The sequence below is a fragment of the Fopius arisanus genome, unplaced genomic scaffold (assembly GCF_000806365.1).
Source record: "Fopius arisanus strain USDA-PBARC FA_bdor unplaced genomic scaffold, ASM80636v1 scaffold00044, whole genome shotgun sequence".
Lineage (NCBI taxonomy): Eukaryota > Metazoa > Arthropoda > Insecta > Hymenoptera > Braconidae > Fopius > Fopius arisanus.
Window position 1 is genome coordinate 1,298 of NW_011887783.1, and position 11,686 is coordinate 12,983.

Consider the following 11,686-nt stretch of genomic DNA (forward strand, 5'->3'; position numbering starts at 1 on the left):
AGCTTGTCCACAAGCTCTCATTCACTGTGTGAATTATATTGAATTATTGGAAGCAAACAAATAGCCAGAGGAAGAATGAAAAAGGTGTACACGTCGAATGGTCTAGTCCCCAAACGAGAAGCAATTATCATGGGCTATTATTGTACCTCGTTGACAGCTCGATTCACAATTTAACGATTTATTAATCTACAGGCCAGCGACCCACGAACGATCCCCCATTGTTGGATAATTAAACCGAATGTTTCTTCCTGTCCAGTCGCTCGTAATTAATTAATTTCACTTTGACATTCTCCAGACTGATGGATTAATTCAATACGCGATACCATAAATTACCCCGAGAGGATTATATCGTTATGTTATTTTATTTAAATACTTATTACTTACAGCTGGGTACTTTTCGGATATTTCTAGAGTCATTTTGTAAGTCTGCTTGGTATCAGGTTTGAGGGGACAGGGGGTGGAGGCGCAGGCGTTGGTGCTCATCCCCAGGAAGGGTAAATCGATCAGCTGATTAGCCCAGTAAGCTCGACCCTCCAATGTGTCAGCAGCGAAGTCTGAAATATCATCGTCAATTAGTATTTCTTGAATTCACCTTCGATTCTACGAAAATCCAAGTGTCAAGTCATCACAACAAATCCCAATAAATCCCTCCAATCGGTTGGAATGAAAACCGAGAAGTCATCTTCACCAGAAAAAGAATCTTTTTTTTTCTTTTTTTTTCTTTTTTAGTCATAAAAAATAACATCAACGCGTAATTTTTTTCTTAACATTTCCATTTCTTTGATATAATTTTAATCCGCTGGAAGATGATGACATGTCATAATGAGAGTGTAATTGAATATTCGTTGTCAATTGAATTGGGAATGGCGGTGGAATTGACAGATCGGGGATTAATTGTTTTATTTAAATTATTAAACTCACTTGTGGTATAATCAAATTCGATACTAGCGTTGGTTCCTCGTTTTACTCGACATGGTTTCTCTTCTGCAGCCTCGGGACAGGGATTTATACGAAGTTCGTGGACTGTACAGTTTATTTGAGTATCTGAAAATAAAAAAATAAGGCAATTAATTAATTAACGCTCACAGCAAAATTCTAAGGCGACGATTCCAACGTAAAAGACGAAAATTTTTATATTCCTTGATAACGAGAAATTTCTCTGATAACTCGTTAAAAAAAAAATCACTGTAACCCTGACGTATGTAATTCATGACTCATATAAATTCAGGCTCAATAAAAAACCGGTGGCTTTAATCAGTAAAAAATTCTAGTTAATCCCTTGGAAAATCGCAGAGAGAAAAATATTTTTCTGAGGAGTCCTCAGAACTCTTTAAAAATAACAAGAAATATACAACGAAAAATTGGAAAAAACCGTAAAATTGATTCATAAACATAAAAATTTATTTTGTCAATACAATTCGTGTACTTACTCTCAGGGTATATACATGGCTGGAACAGGACAACCTCAGCCCCAGTTAGTGTTAAAAAGGCAGCACCGAATATTAAAAAAAAATTCCTCATCATTCTAAATGATTTTTTTTCCTGATGTCTCCGTGTTGAGCTCTCGATTCGAATTGTGCGAAATGTAGATGCTGGGGCCTTTCAAGTAGAAAAGGTCAGATAAGACAGGACCGAGGTGGGGCATAGGTCAATTTAGATAATATCTTCTTCGTGGTGATGCAACGCACATCCCCAAACATTCAATCGACTGTTTCTGATATCTTCGTCGGAGAATTACTGACGCTATTATAAATCTCTTGGAATTTTCAGAGAAAATATTGAAATAATGATCATCAGACTATTTCATATCACTTGAACTTTATTAATTTTTTTTTGTGGATTTTTCGAGAGATTTTCGAGAGATTTTCCACACAATTTCACCGCCTCACATTTTTAAAAAAGGAAATGTCTGTTTTTTTAAATTTATGGACAGTAAATTGGAAGGGGTATTCGTATGAAAAGGCGAGGAATTAAAGGAGATATCACTCAGTGAGGCACGAGGACAAATTAGCCGATCAAAAGTGAATGAATGATGAGGGACAGTTGATTGCCCTGGAGAGAAAACCCATTCGTGCCAGTCTCGTATCGCCAATCAAATAACTGACTAGAAAAATAATTGACCACAATTGTTAAATTGTGCATTTCCTCTTGAAACTGGTCCACACACACGAGATGTGATTAATTTGTCTCAACTGTGGTTCCTCCCAAAAATTGATGGAACCACTGCGATTCATTATCTTATGTAAAAATAAAAACATGATATCATTTCGAAGAGGCTATTACCATATATCGTCGAGAATTCGTGATCGCTAATTTATAATTGGAATTTAAAAATTGATGATTTTTTTTCGTGTCATTAAAGTCAGAGAAATTCAGATAATTGATACACCGAACGGACAGTGAACGAATTTTTTTTTTTTGAGAAATAAATGTGAGAAAAAGAAAGGGCATAGGTATAAAAAGAGAAAGTAAAAATTCATCAGTCATTCCTACGATTCATATAAAAACAATCTGAAAAACCGAAAAAATAATGTTTATTAAATACAATTAACAATTAACATTAATGAATAATAATCGATGATAATGATAATAAAATAATGAGTCTAATCAGTAAATAATTCCTAGATCGCATTTAATATCTAGTGAAACAACTGTACATAAAATTAATTCCATCTTAAATAACTCGAATTATCGATTAAATAGACAATAATCGCATATTAATAATCGAATAATCGAATATAAATCCGGAAGCACTTTGTTGGCACTCGGAATACCAATCGTCATTTCTTTGGTACCTGAACGCTCTCGAAATTTTAATTATCCGATTTGAATAACAAATGTGAAGTACTGATACAGGAGGAAATAAAAAATATATAGAAAAAACCATTCGGTAACTCTTTGGCAAACTTGACCCATTGATCCATAATTCCCCTCCCCATCGTTTGCCCTCGTGAGTCATCAGACAACATCACGTGTCCATTAACAGTTGACAAAAAAAAAAGCACCCATTCCCCTCGGGTCAATGATTCCCCACACTATGATTGTCAATTTCGCGACTAATTGATAATTCCAGTGAGTCATTTCCGATATTTGAAAAATGATAATGAACTCGATAATTAATTTTCTAATCAAAGAATAATCGATTTTAGCGCAATCCCTCGATCCAATCGGCTCGACAGATCAATCGATTTTTCAATTTTTATCTATTTTGTAATTGAACATGTACAATTCTCTCGAATTGTCAATTTTTTAAATGACTTTTAAATTCAAATGGTTTTTATCGAGAGATTATTTCATTTAAAACAATTAATCCCAGAAATTGAATTTGAATTAGTACGTTCCAGTCATTGAGAAAGCGCAACAAATTAAAAAGACGAACAGAAGTTTCAGTCGAGGAGATAATAATCAGGGGAATAAAATTCTCATGACGATCTCTCGATTAATACTGAGATTTTATCGAATTACAGTGAGTTGAAGTGAAATAAGAAAGTGTCTGATATTTTCCTCGATTTAGAAAATTTCATCGTGGGAATAAATCGCTTTAGGATTAAGATATTCAGAATATTGATTTTCGTATTCCCATCGAGTACACTCGCCCTCGCCATTCGAAGGAGAATTTTATCCACACAACAGTAGATTTCATGTGCGATGGCTTCTTCATCCTTTTATCCTATTAATTAACGAGAATATAACGTCGTGCGTTCAAACGACGTAAATTGGATCTTTACAGACAGATATTCTCGCTTCCTGGAGGATTCTCAATCTCGGCCCCAGGGGTATCCCCATCTTCTGGAGTCTCTCCTCACTCAAATAAGGCAGCTCTACCATTCCCACTTTTTCTTTTTCAAATGCCGCTGCGTATTTCTGAATGAGAAATGCAATTTAAATAAATCAATCACACAAATGAATTTCACAAATGAATATAGACTTGTTGAATCATCTCGTCATCTCAAGCGATTAATTAAAGAATTAATTTCGGGGAGTTGAGGTTTCATTAGTGGAGAGGAGGAAAATTACCTCATATCCGAGTTCTCGGAGAAACAATCTGATAAGCGGTGGCTCAGTACCGAAGAATTTCGTGAGTTTCTTGACTCTCGAGGGATTCGACAGCGCAGGCAATTCCGAATCCTTGAGCAGAGGCTGAGACTGTGATCTGACCATAGCCATACTGGTCTGTGTCCTCAATGCTGATATTTCACCTCTGATATTCTCCATCTCCTGGATCATCAGATGCTGGGTTCTCATCTCTGAAGAGAGATGGGCAACTGATCGGGCCAGAGTTACTACGTGTGACTCGAGACGTTGAAAGCGTTTGTTAATGCTCTAAAAAGTGAATAATTACAATTTTTATTATATAAAAATATAAATACACCACTGGAATAATTTTAAAAAATTAAATGGAAATATTCCAAAGGGTTTTAAGGGTCATGACTCTTTACTTTAATGTCTTTAGCTTTTTTCATCCTGTCGTCAATTACGTGGGCTCTTCGTTTATCATGATGCCTTGCAACTGGCCTCGAGGATACCGAAGACGTAGGAAGGGAAGACACTGACCCATAACTCGTTAATCCTCTCGCTTTTCTTCGTTTCTTCACGCTTCCTCCCAATAATTTTAACACCTGCAGTAAAGACGAGAGTTTAGGGATGGAGATTTTGGGGGATTATTTTCACAACTTTTTATGGTTCTTACCTCGCTGTACATGTTCTCGAGACCCTCCAGTTGTTTTCGAATTGTTCTTGCGTCATTTGTACTCAGATCAGAGTCACTTCTATCCAACATTGAATCCAGGTCGAGTCCTGTTGTTGTTGATGTCAAATCCCCAGCTTCAACACCAAATACTGAGCATGAAAATTAGTTTCACACACTTATTCCGAATATTGAAATAATTAATTAATTAATTTACAAAATTTGTGAATCTCCAATAGTGGAAATTATTTAGTTTACAATGGGAAGGAGAAAATTGAATTTGAGGGTTTCTGTTATTTATTCATCGAATTTTCAAGAAATATTTGATACGAATTATTTACAAATAATTCATTATTAACGCCAATTATAATTTACAATTTATCAAATTTGTTAATTATTTCCAGACGAATAATCAAACAGTACATCGGGATTTAGTAAAAAAATCATACAAAAAATTATAGAGTTTATTATAAACAACGAAAAACCTACAGTGCGTAAATTTTTTAGGAGCATCTTTTTTTGAAGTTGACGCACCCCGGTGCTTGGTACTTCCTTGAAAGTTCCTCTTCTCCTGGCCTTTCCCATAATCCCCATAATTCGGTTTGCTTCCATAAGGTAAACTGTTAAAAATAGTTAATGTCCAGATATAAATAATAAGTTAGTCACCTAGAGGGTAACTCATTGTATTTATTCAGTACCTTGTTGAATATCGATTCCTGGGTGTACGTGGACTCCCATGAGGGGAGAGTGGCGGCAATGGAGGCGTCACAGAGGAAACACTCTCCGAGAGAGTGGAGTGGGCCATCGCTGGTACATCTCTTGGCTCTAGGATACTACGCAGCTCGGATTCCACGATGTCAACCCATTCCGAGTCTTGACCTAATTCAACAGAGCAGTCATCCTACATTGAATCGTATTGCCATTTTACTTATTCTATTCATTTTTTCAAACATTTCGCACATCCCCGTGTTCCAATTTAAAAATTAATAACTATTATTTAAATTAGGGTATATATTGTCCTATATATTATATATTGTCCTATATATTATATATTGAATTTCATTCGATTCGGTTTATGAAGAGTGATTATTAAAATTTTGAGAAATTTGCACCGAGCGATTTTATTATGGGCATGACATCGATGAGAATCGAATCGATAAATTGATTCCTGTGAATGTTGGGTGTCTTTGTATGTGAAGGATTAAATATACAGAGGCAAGCACCAGATCCTGAGAATCGCCCGTCGCAATTCGAATTCTTCGAAATTCAATGTGACTGACGATCTTTAATCCTATGCAACTACATCTCCCTCAGGAACCAGTTCTACATCTTCTATTTATCGTGAATAATAAATTCCCCAAGAATTCGGTGTTGGATTTAAATTTCCATTGATTCCATTGCGGGAGATCTTGCACTTCTCGAAATCTCCCACCAATGGTTTTCTCACACCCCAGACGATATTCACTTAAAAGACTAAATTTATAACCATTCATTATTTATTTATTCTATCTATCAATCAATCACCAGGTATTGATAATCATTCCCACGAAAATTGTATTCATCCTGAGAATGAACTCTGACCGTTACATCGCAATGAAAAAACGGAAAAGGCAAAAAAAAATCCAATTTACGTCATGTGCAAACATGCCCGAACAAATATCCTCTATAAATAACCAGTAAAGGATAAAAATGTCAACCTTGCGGATGACTCTGATCCTCCGGGGGTGGCCTCCGTCCGCTGGAGTAAACCGCAGATCCCCGTCCCGAGTCAACATTACTCGAGCTCTGTCCAGCTTTGTCATAATCCGACCCAGAGCCCTGGTTCTGAATTTTAAGTCTCGCCATACTGTGGTCCATTTCCTCCTTCCTCCCACCCTCCCTGATCCCCTCCTTTCCCTGATAGCTCATCTCAAGTCTACGGTTGCTCTCCTCAATTCTCTTGGCAGCCTCATTCACCTGTCCCCCATTCTTAGCCCCACCCCTTGAATTATCAGTCTCACTGCAATCCTTGCTCTCCCCCCTCCTCTGAATTTCAGCAATTTTTTTCTGAACAGCCGAATCCTTAGTCACCTCCTCACCATGACTCACGTCGGACTCCTTCTTCGAGGTGCGTGCGTCATCCTTACGATTACCAAAACTCGTTTCAGGTCGGAATTCGTCGTTCCGTTGACTGTCACTTCTGGTGAACTCCTGACACCTGTCCTCAACGGTGATCTCGTACTTCTCACTGAGCAGTCCATCATTGCTCTTGCTCTCCTCATTCTTATCGAGTCTTCTGTCCAAATTTCTCTCATCATCGTAACACAGCTGAGGCTGTGACGTTGCCTTCTCAATGCATCTGGTCGAGCTCTGCCTCTGGAACTCGACGTCGTTATCTGGTTTCATATACACCTGTGGAGTACCTGGAAATCGTGGTCTGTTCTGATTGTAGTGGTAATACACTTCTTGTCCACCGATTCGCACGTCTAGACCCTGTCGTGATGTGCTCGGTAGATCGATTTGGGATCGAGATATTGTTTGTCTGGCTTGTTGGTACTGCTGGTAGGAGACACCTGACGGAAACTGCTGCTGAGTCCTCATATTGGTTCTGGGACTCTGTTGGCCGACAACCAGTTGCTGCTGTTGCTGTTGCATCTGTTGGATTAACTGACGTTGATGCATGTTCTGGACGTGTTGCTGGTTGAATCTCGAGTTCTGGTGCAATTGGGACTGGTGGAGGAGTTGCTGGGGGCTTTGGTAAGTCGAATTGGAAGACACGGGCTGCATCGGGAGACCGTGTTTGCCTAGGGGTATGTTTTGGTGTTGATGTATCGGGTGCCCGCTTGGCCCTTGCACCACGTAATCGCCTCTGGGGGGTACTGGCTGATTGTAAGCTGAGACTTGGGTTTGATGCACCGTTTGAACACCTGCTGGAGGGGTTAGATGAGTTACGTGAAGCTGCGCACTCTGACCTGGAAGGCTAGGCTGAATTTGGGGAGCTGATTGCAGTTGACTTGCAACATTTTGCTGGGTACTTTGGTAATAAGGATGACCATACTGCTGATAAGTATTTTTAGGGTAATGCTGAATGTTTATCGGTGGTGGATCCGCTCTGGGTTTGCTATAAGCTATTTCCTTCTTCTTGGAATCATCCTCGTCGATATTATGGGAGGATTTACGCAGCTCCTCTGTGACATTATTGAGACTCACTTCGGGATCGGGGTCGGTGTCCTTTCGAGAAGGACCAAAGCGGCTTGAGATCATGTCCTTGATTGTGTGATAAGTCTTACTGAGGGATTTAGTGCGGTCCTCTTCGGGTTTTGGTGTGCGGGGCACAGCTCCTGTCGATGTCGACCTGATCAAAGCGAAAATTATTCGATTAGAGACCTGGGTTAAGGGGCCGTGGGGGAGAAACTTACGAGTGGATTTCTGGGGGCTGAAAGTTTCGAGCATGACCTTCTTGCCTCTCTTGCGCTTGATTACCCTGGAAATTCAAGTTTAACTCGATTAAAATCGAGAATTTTTCAACCGGAACGAAAAAATTTACGAAAAATTCCTCAAGAGAATTGTTCACTCCGCAGAAATCAGATAAGACCAAGAGTCAGTCATTTAATGTGAATAAATCATTTAAATAAATCATTGAAATTGCGAGGTGGTGAAAAAACGCGTACGACGCCATCTTGACACGTAGCCCCTCATAATGGCGGCGCCTCCACCTCGCCCAGTCAAACTACTTTTAACAAAGTGATTTTTTTTCGCATTACAATAAATGTGGGATATCTAGGAAAAATATATTTTCATCTGCCAATAATATCAATTTTTGTCCTCAAAGCGCCAGTTGGTCGTTCGATTTCCTCGAACTCCACTATCAGCTTTATTCCCCATAAAATCGAGGAGGCGATAATTCCCCCATGATTTCCAGTCGTTGAGCATAGCACCCGATCAAATATCGCCCCAGTAACGATTCACCCAACAGCCATATAATGCATCTAAGGAAACATGCACCCACACCCATCATCAGCCATGAAATATACACCGAGGCGAAGAAAATTTTGAAAATCCTCGCCCGTACGGGCAATCCTCAGAAGACCGTGCCCCTTGAATAACAAGTGGCAAAGCTCAACTGACAGTTCACTTGTAAAAAAAAATAATAATAAAAAAAGGACTCTCTTCCCGTCCGGTGGGCGTTAAAAACGCATTGTGCATACGGATCCCTCTGAGACATCCAACCGTGAGGTGACGAAAGAAAAGAAAAAAAAAAATGGCTAGAAAAAGTAGTCGTTGAAGAGCACGTCTTTCCAGAAACAAAAGATCACGGGAGAGATAAAAATCGAAGATAAAATGTTGCATTATAAAAATGGATGCGAGAAGACCAGTGTTTCGTTGCAGTACACACTCTTGTTGTAAAAGAGCTCTCCAGTGGGTCCTAGCTGGTTGGTCCATTTATTTTATTCCCAGGGCAATCCATTTACTTTTACTAGTTCCACACGATTTTTACGACGAGGGAAAAAAAAAACCAGCTCCTTTGTACGCCCTTATCTATCCCGCAAGGTATTTCTCTTTCATACTTCATATTCATGAGTTGTTTCATCGCGAGTTTCGTAATTATTACATTAGCGGGACAATTGCTCACCTCCCACGGGATAATTGGTATAGGGATTGGTATTCTGGTATTGCGAGGAATGAGGCATTATTTGCACAGTGGAATTTTATGGCGTTTGGAGGAAAATAATTCTGGTTTATGACCGGATTTAATGGTTTGCTTTTTTTTTTCTTCTTGTTTACGTCTTAAAATCATTTAGATGCTCTAAGTGGCGACGTGGAGATGGGCAATTCAATCGGGGAGGGATTGATGTTTTGTAAATGTGAAATGCTAGGTGTTTCAAGTGATCATAAAAATGGTGGATAAATTGAAAATGGTTTTCATGTTTATAACTTCGTTAATGGAATTTCTGTTGAAGTTCTCTTGCAAATTTATTTTCAAACGATTTTTATATTTTATACGAACCGAGGATTAAATGTTATTTCCTACAAAAATATGAAAATTATTGAATATTTTTATAAAATAGAATTATATATTCTCGGGCTAAAAAAATGTAATCGGAATATTTTTTCCAAATTTTCAAAAAATTTCTGGAAAACTTTTCAGAAAAGTATTTTGATAAAATCAAAAAAAAATGGGAAAACAAAATAATTTTATTTTTCGGAAAGGTTTTGAAAAATTTTTCAAAAACTTAAATAGGAAAATTATTTTTTTAATTTAGATGGCGTATTTTTTGAGAATATTGAAAAATTAAAAAAGTAAGAAAACCACAGTAGAATTAAAAAAAATTATATTCGCAAAAATTTCTGGAAAATATAAAAAAATATTCCGAAACAAATTTTTGAAAAATTTTTCAAAACATTTCCCAAAAATACAATTGTTTTGTTTCCCCATTTTTTTCAAAAAAAAAATTTCCGAAAAGTCTTCCAGAAATTTTTTGAAAATTCAAAAAAAATATTCCGATTACAATTTTTTTTTTACCGGATTGTTGATTAATCTATATATGAACTGAAATATGGATATATGAACGGAAATATGGACCATGGATTCAAGGCCAACATAAAATAAGTTTAAACGGTAGGTAAGAGTAATTCACATGAATACGATTGATCGGGAGAAATCCTCGGAAAAGCGAAAAAATTCTCGGACCAAAACCGATCAAACCCATGAACCCGTCAAATAATTACTGGGTCACCCCATGATGGTCATGATTTCGACGCGTCACCAGACACAACGAACCCCTCAAACTCGGTTGAAACGCAACTTCAGACTTCAACCATATAGTTGAAATCCAATATAAACTCGAACGAGGTATCGTCAATATGTAAAGTGAGCTGTAGTAAGTGGAGAGAACAGGAAAGTTGGTCATACAGAGAACCATCGAGACGAGTAACGTCAAACATAAACCTATAGGGAAATAGTTGTTACAAGGCGTAGCCTTTCACAACACGCGTGTGCAGACATTAACGCGATCTAGGACAATCCATATGGGTGTTATGACCATTCATAACTCGTTAACATCGAGTCCACCCTTTATTCTCGCACGTCCACGTGAAAAATAAAGAGAAATTATGATAGCGTATTAGGGAGTAACTAACGGGGTTGTGAGCCTTTTTTTTTGTCAGCGATTATCCTTGTGGGGGGTCATTCGCATCGGGGGAAATGGCACGATTGTATTAGTCAATGGAATCTGGGGCAAATCGACTTTTTGTCAATGTTATTTCACAATGCTCTTGTCCAGGACGAGGAGTCCAATATCTGGGACAGGTACTGTCTTATTCATTAACACAAATGGAACTTTTTGCACTTGGAATTCACAGAATCGATAGATTTGGGGATTAATGTTGCACTCGTTGTTGTTCTAGCACTGGATATTCAGATAATTATTTGTTGTAATTAATTATAGGATTTTTGAGGCAGTTGTAATTGGAAGTAGTCGTTTTCTCGGTCATTGGACCAAGAAGATTCGAGGAAATTGACTCTCTCTTTTGGAGTGAGTGTTTTATTTTGGAGGGTGATTATTTATGGGATAATGAAATTACTCACCTCCTGGACCCACGCCTGTTGTTTCACCGGTGCATCCGGAGCAATGGCCACTCTTCCGGTTGTTCGTTTGTACTCGTGTAGAATTGGAATTTTCGTGTTCTTGTCGGTTGAGGAAATCACCACTTCGCGCTCGATCTGAAATTTATGGATGTCATTATGTCACGTGCGGTAATTGAATTAATGAGAATAATCAATGATTAGGGCTTGTCACATATTTACGATTTACTTGGATTTACTCGGACGAAAAAATGACGATTTACTTGAATGAAAAAATTACCATTTACTTGAATGAAGAAATGACGATTTATTTGGATGAAAAAATTACCATTTACTTGGATGAAAAAATGACGATTTACTTGAATGAAAAAATGACGATTTACTTGCATGAAAAAATTACCATTTACTTGAATGAAAAAATGACGATTTACTTG

General features: G+C 37.9%; 2 protein-coding genes across 2 annotated transcripts in view; both read right to left on the bottom strand.

Moving 5' to 3' along the window:
* Nucleotides 1-336: 336 nt before the first annotated feature.
* LOC105267036 (MD-2-related lipid-recognition protein-like) lies at nucleotides 337-1,591 on the bottom strand. Its single transcript, XM_011305611.1, has 3 exons — nucleotides 1,431-1,591; nucleotides 922-1,044; nucleotides 337-554 (listed from the first exon to the last, which is right to left on the bottom strand). Exons 1-3 carry the CDS (start codon nucleotides 1,522-1,524, stop codon nucleotides 352-354), a joined length of 420 nt encoding a protein of 139 aa, XP_011303913.1. The 5' UTR covers nucleotides 1,525-1,591; the 3' UTR covers nucleotides 337-351.
* A 990-nt stretch (nucleotides 1,592-2,581) lies between these two features.
* LOC105267037 (uncharacterized) overlaps nucleotides 2,582-11,686 on the bottom strand; it is a gene marked incomplete in the record, with an annotated part of 18,477 nt that continues 9,372 nt past the window's right edge. The window contains 10 exon segments of the mRNA XM_011305612.1: nucleotides 2,582-3,864; nucleotides 4,018-4,221; nucleotides 4,224-4,323; nucleotides 4,440-4,619; nucleotides 4,691-4,839; nucleotides 5,177-5,307; nucleotides 5,386-5,566; nucleotides 6,385-8,021; nucleotides 8,086-8,150; nucleotides 11,256-11,390. Coding sequence (XP_011303914.1) covers nucleotides 4,196-4,221; nucleotides 4,224-4,323; nucleotides 4,440-4,619; nucleotides 4,691-4,839; nucleotides 5,177-5,307; nucleotides 5,386-5,566; nucleotides 6,385-8,021; nucleotides 8,086-8,150; nucleotides 11,256-11,390 — 2,604 coding nt within the window.

Bases quoted from the DNA above. Each gene is read 5' to 3' on its own strand.
- LOC105267036 (XM_011305611.1), bottom strand. From the start codon at position 1,524: ATGATGAGGAATTTTTTTTTAATATTCGGTGCTGCCTTTTTAACACTA. The intron at 1,045-1,430 runs GTAAGTACACGA...TTTTATTTTCAG, and splicing joins GCCATGTATATACCCTGAGA to ATACTCAAATAAACTGTACA. The intron at 555-921 runs GTGAGTTTAATA...ATGATATTTCAG, and splicing joins CGAATTTGATTATACCACAA to ACTTCGCTGCTGACACATTG.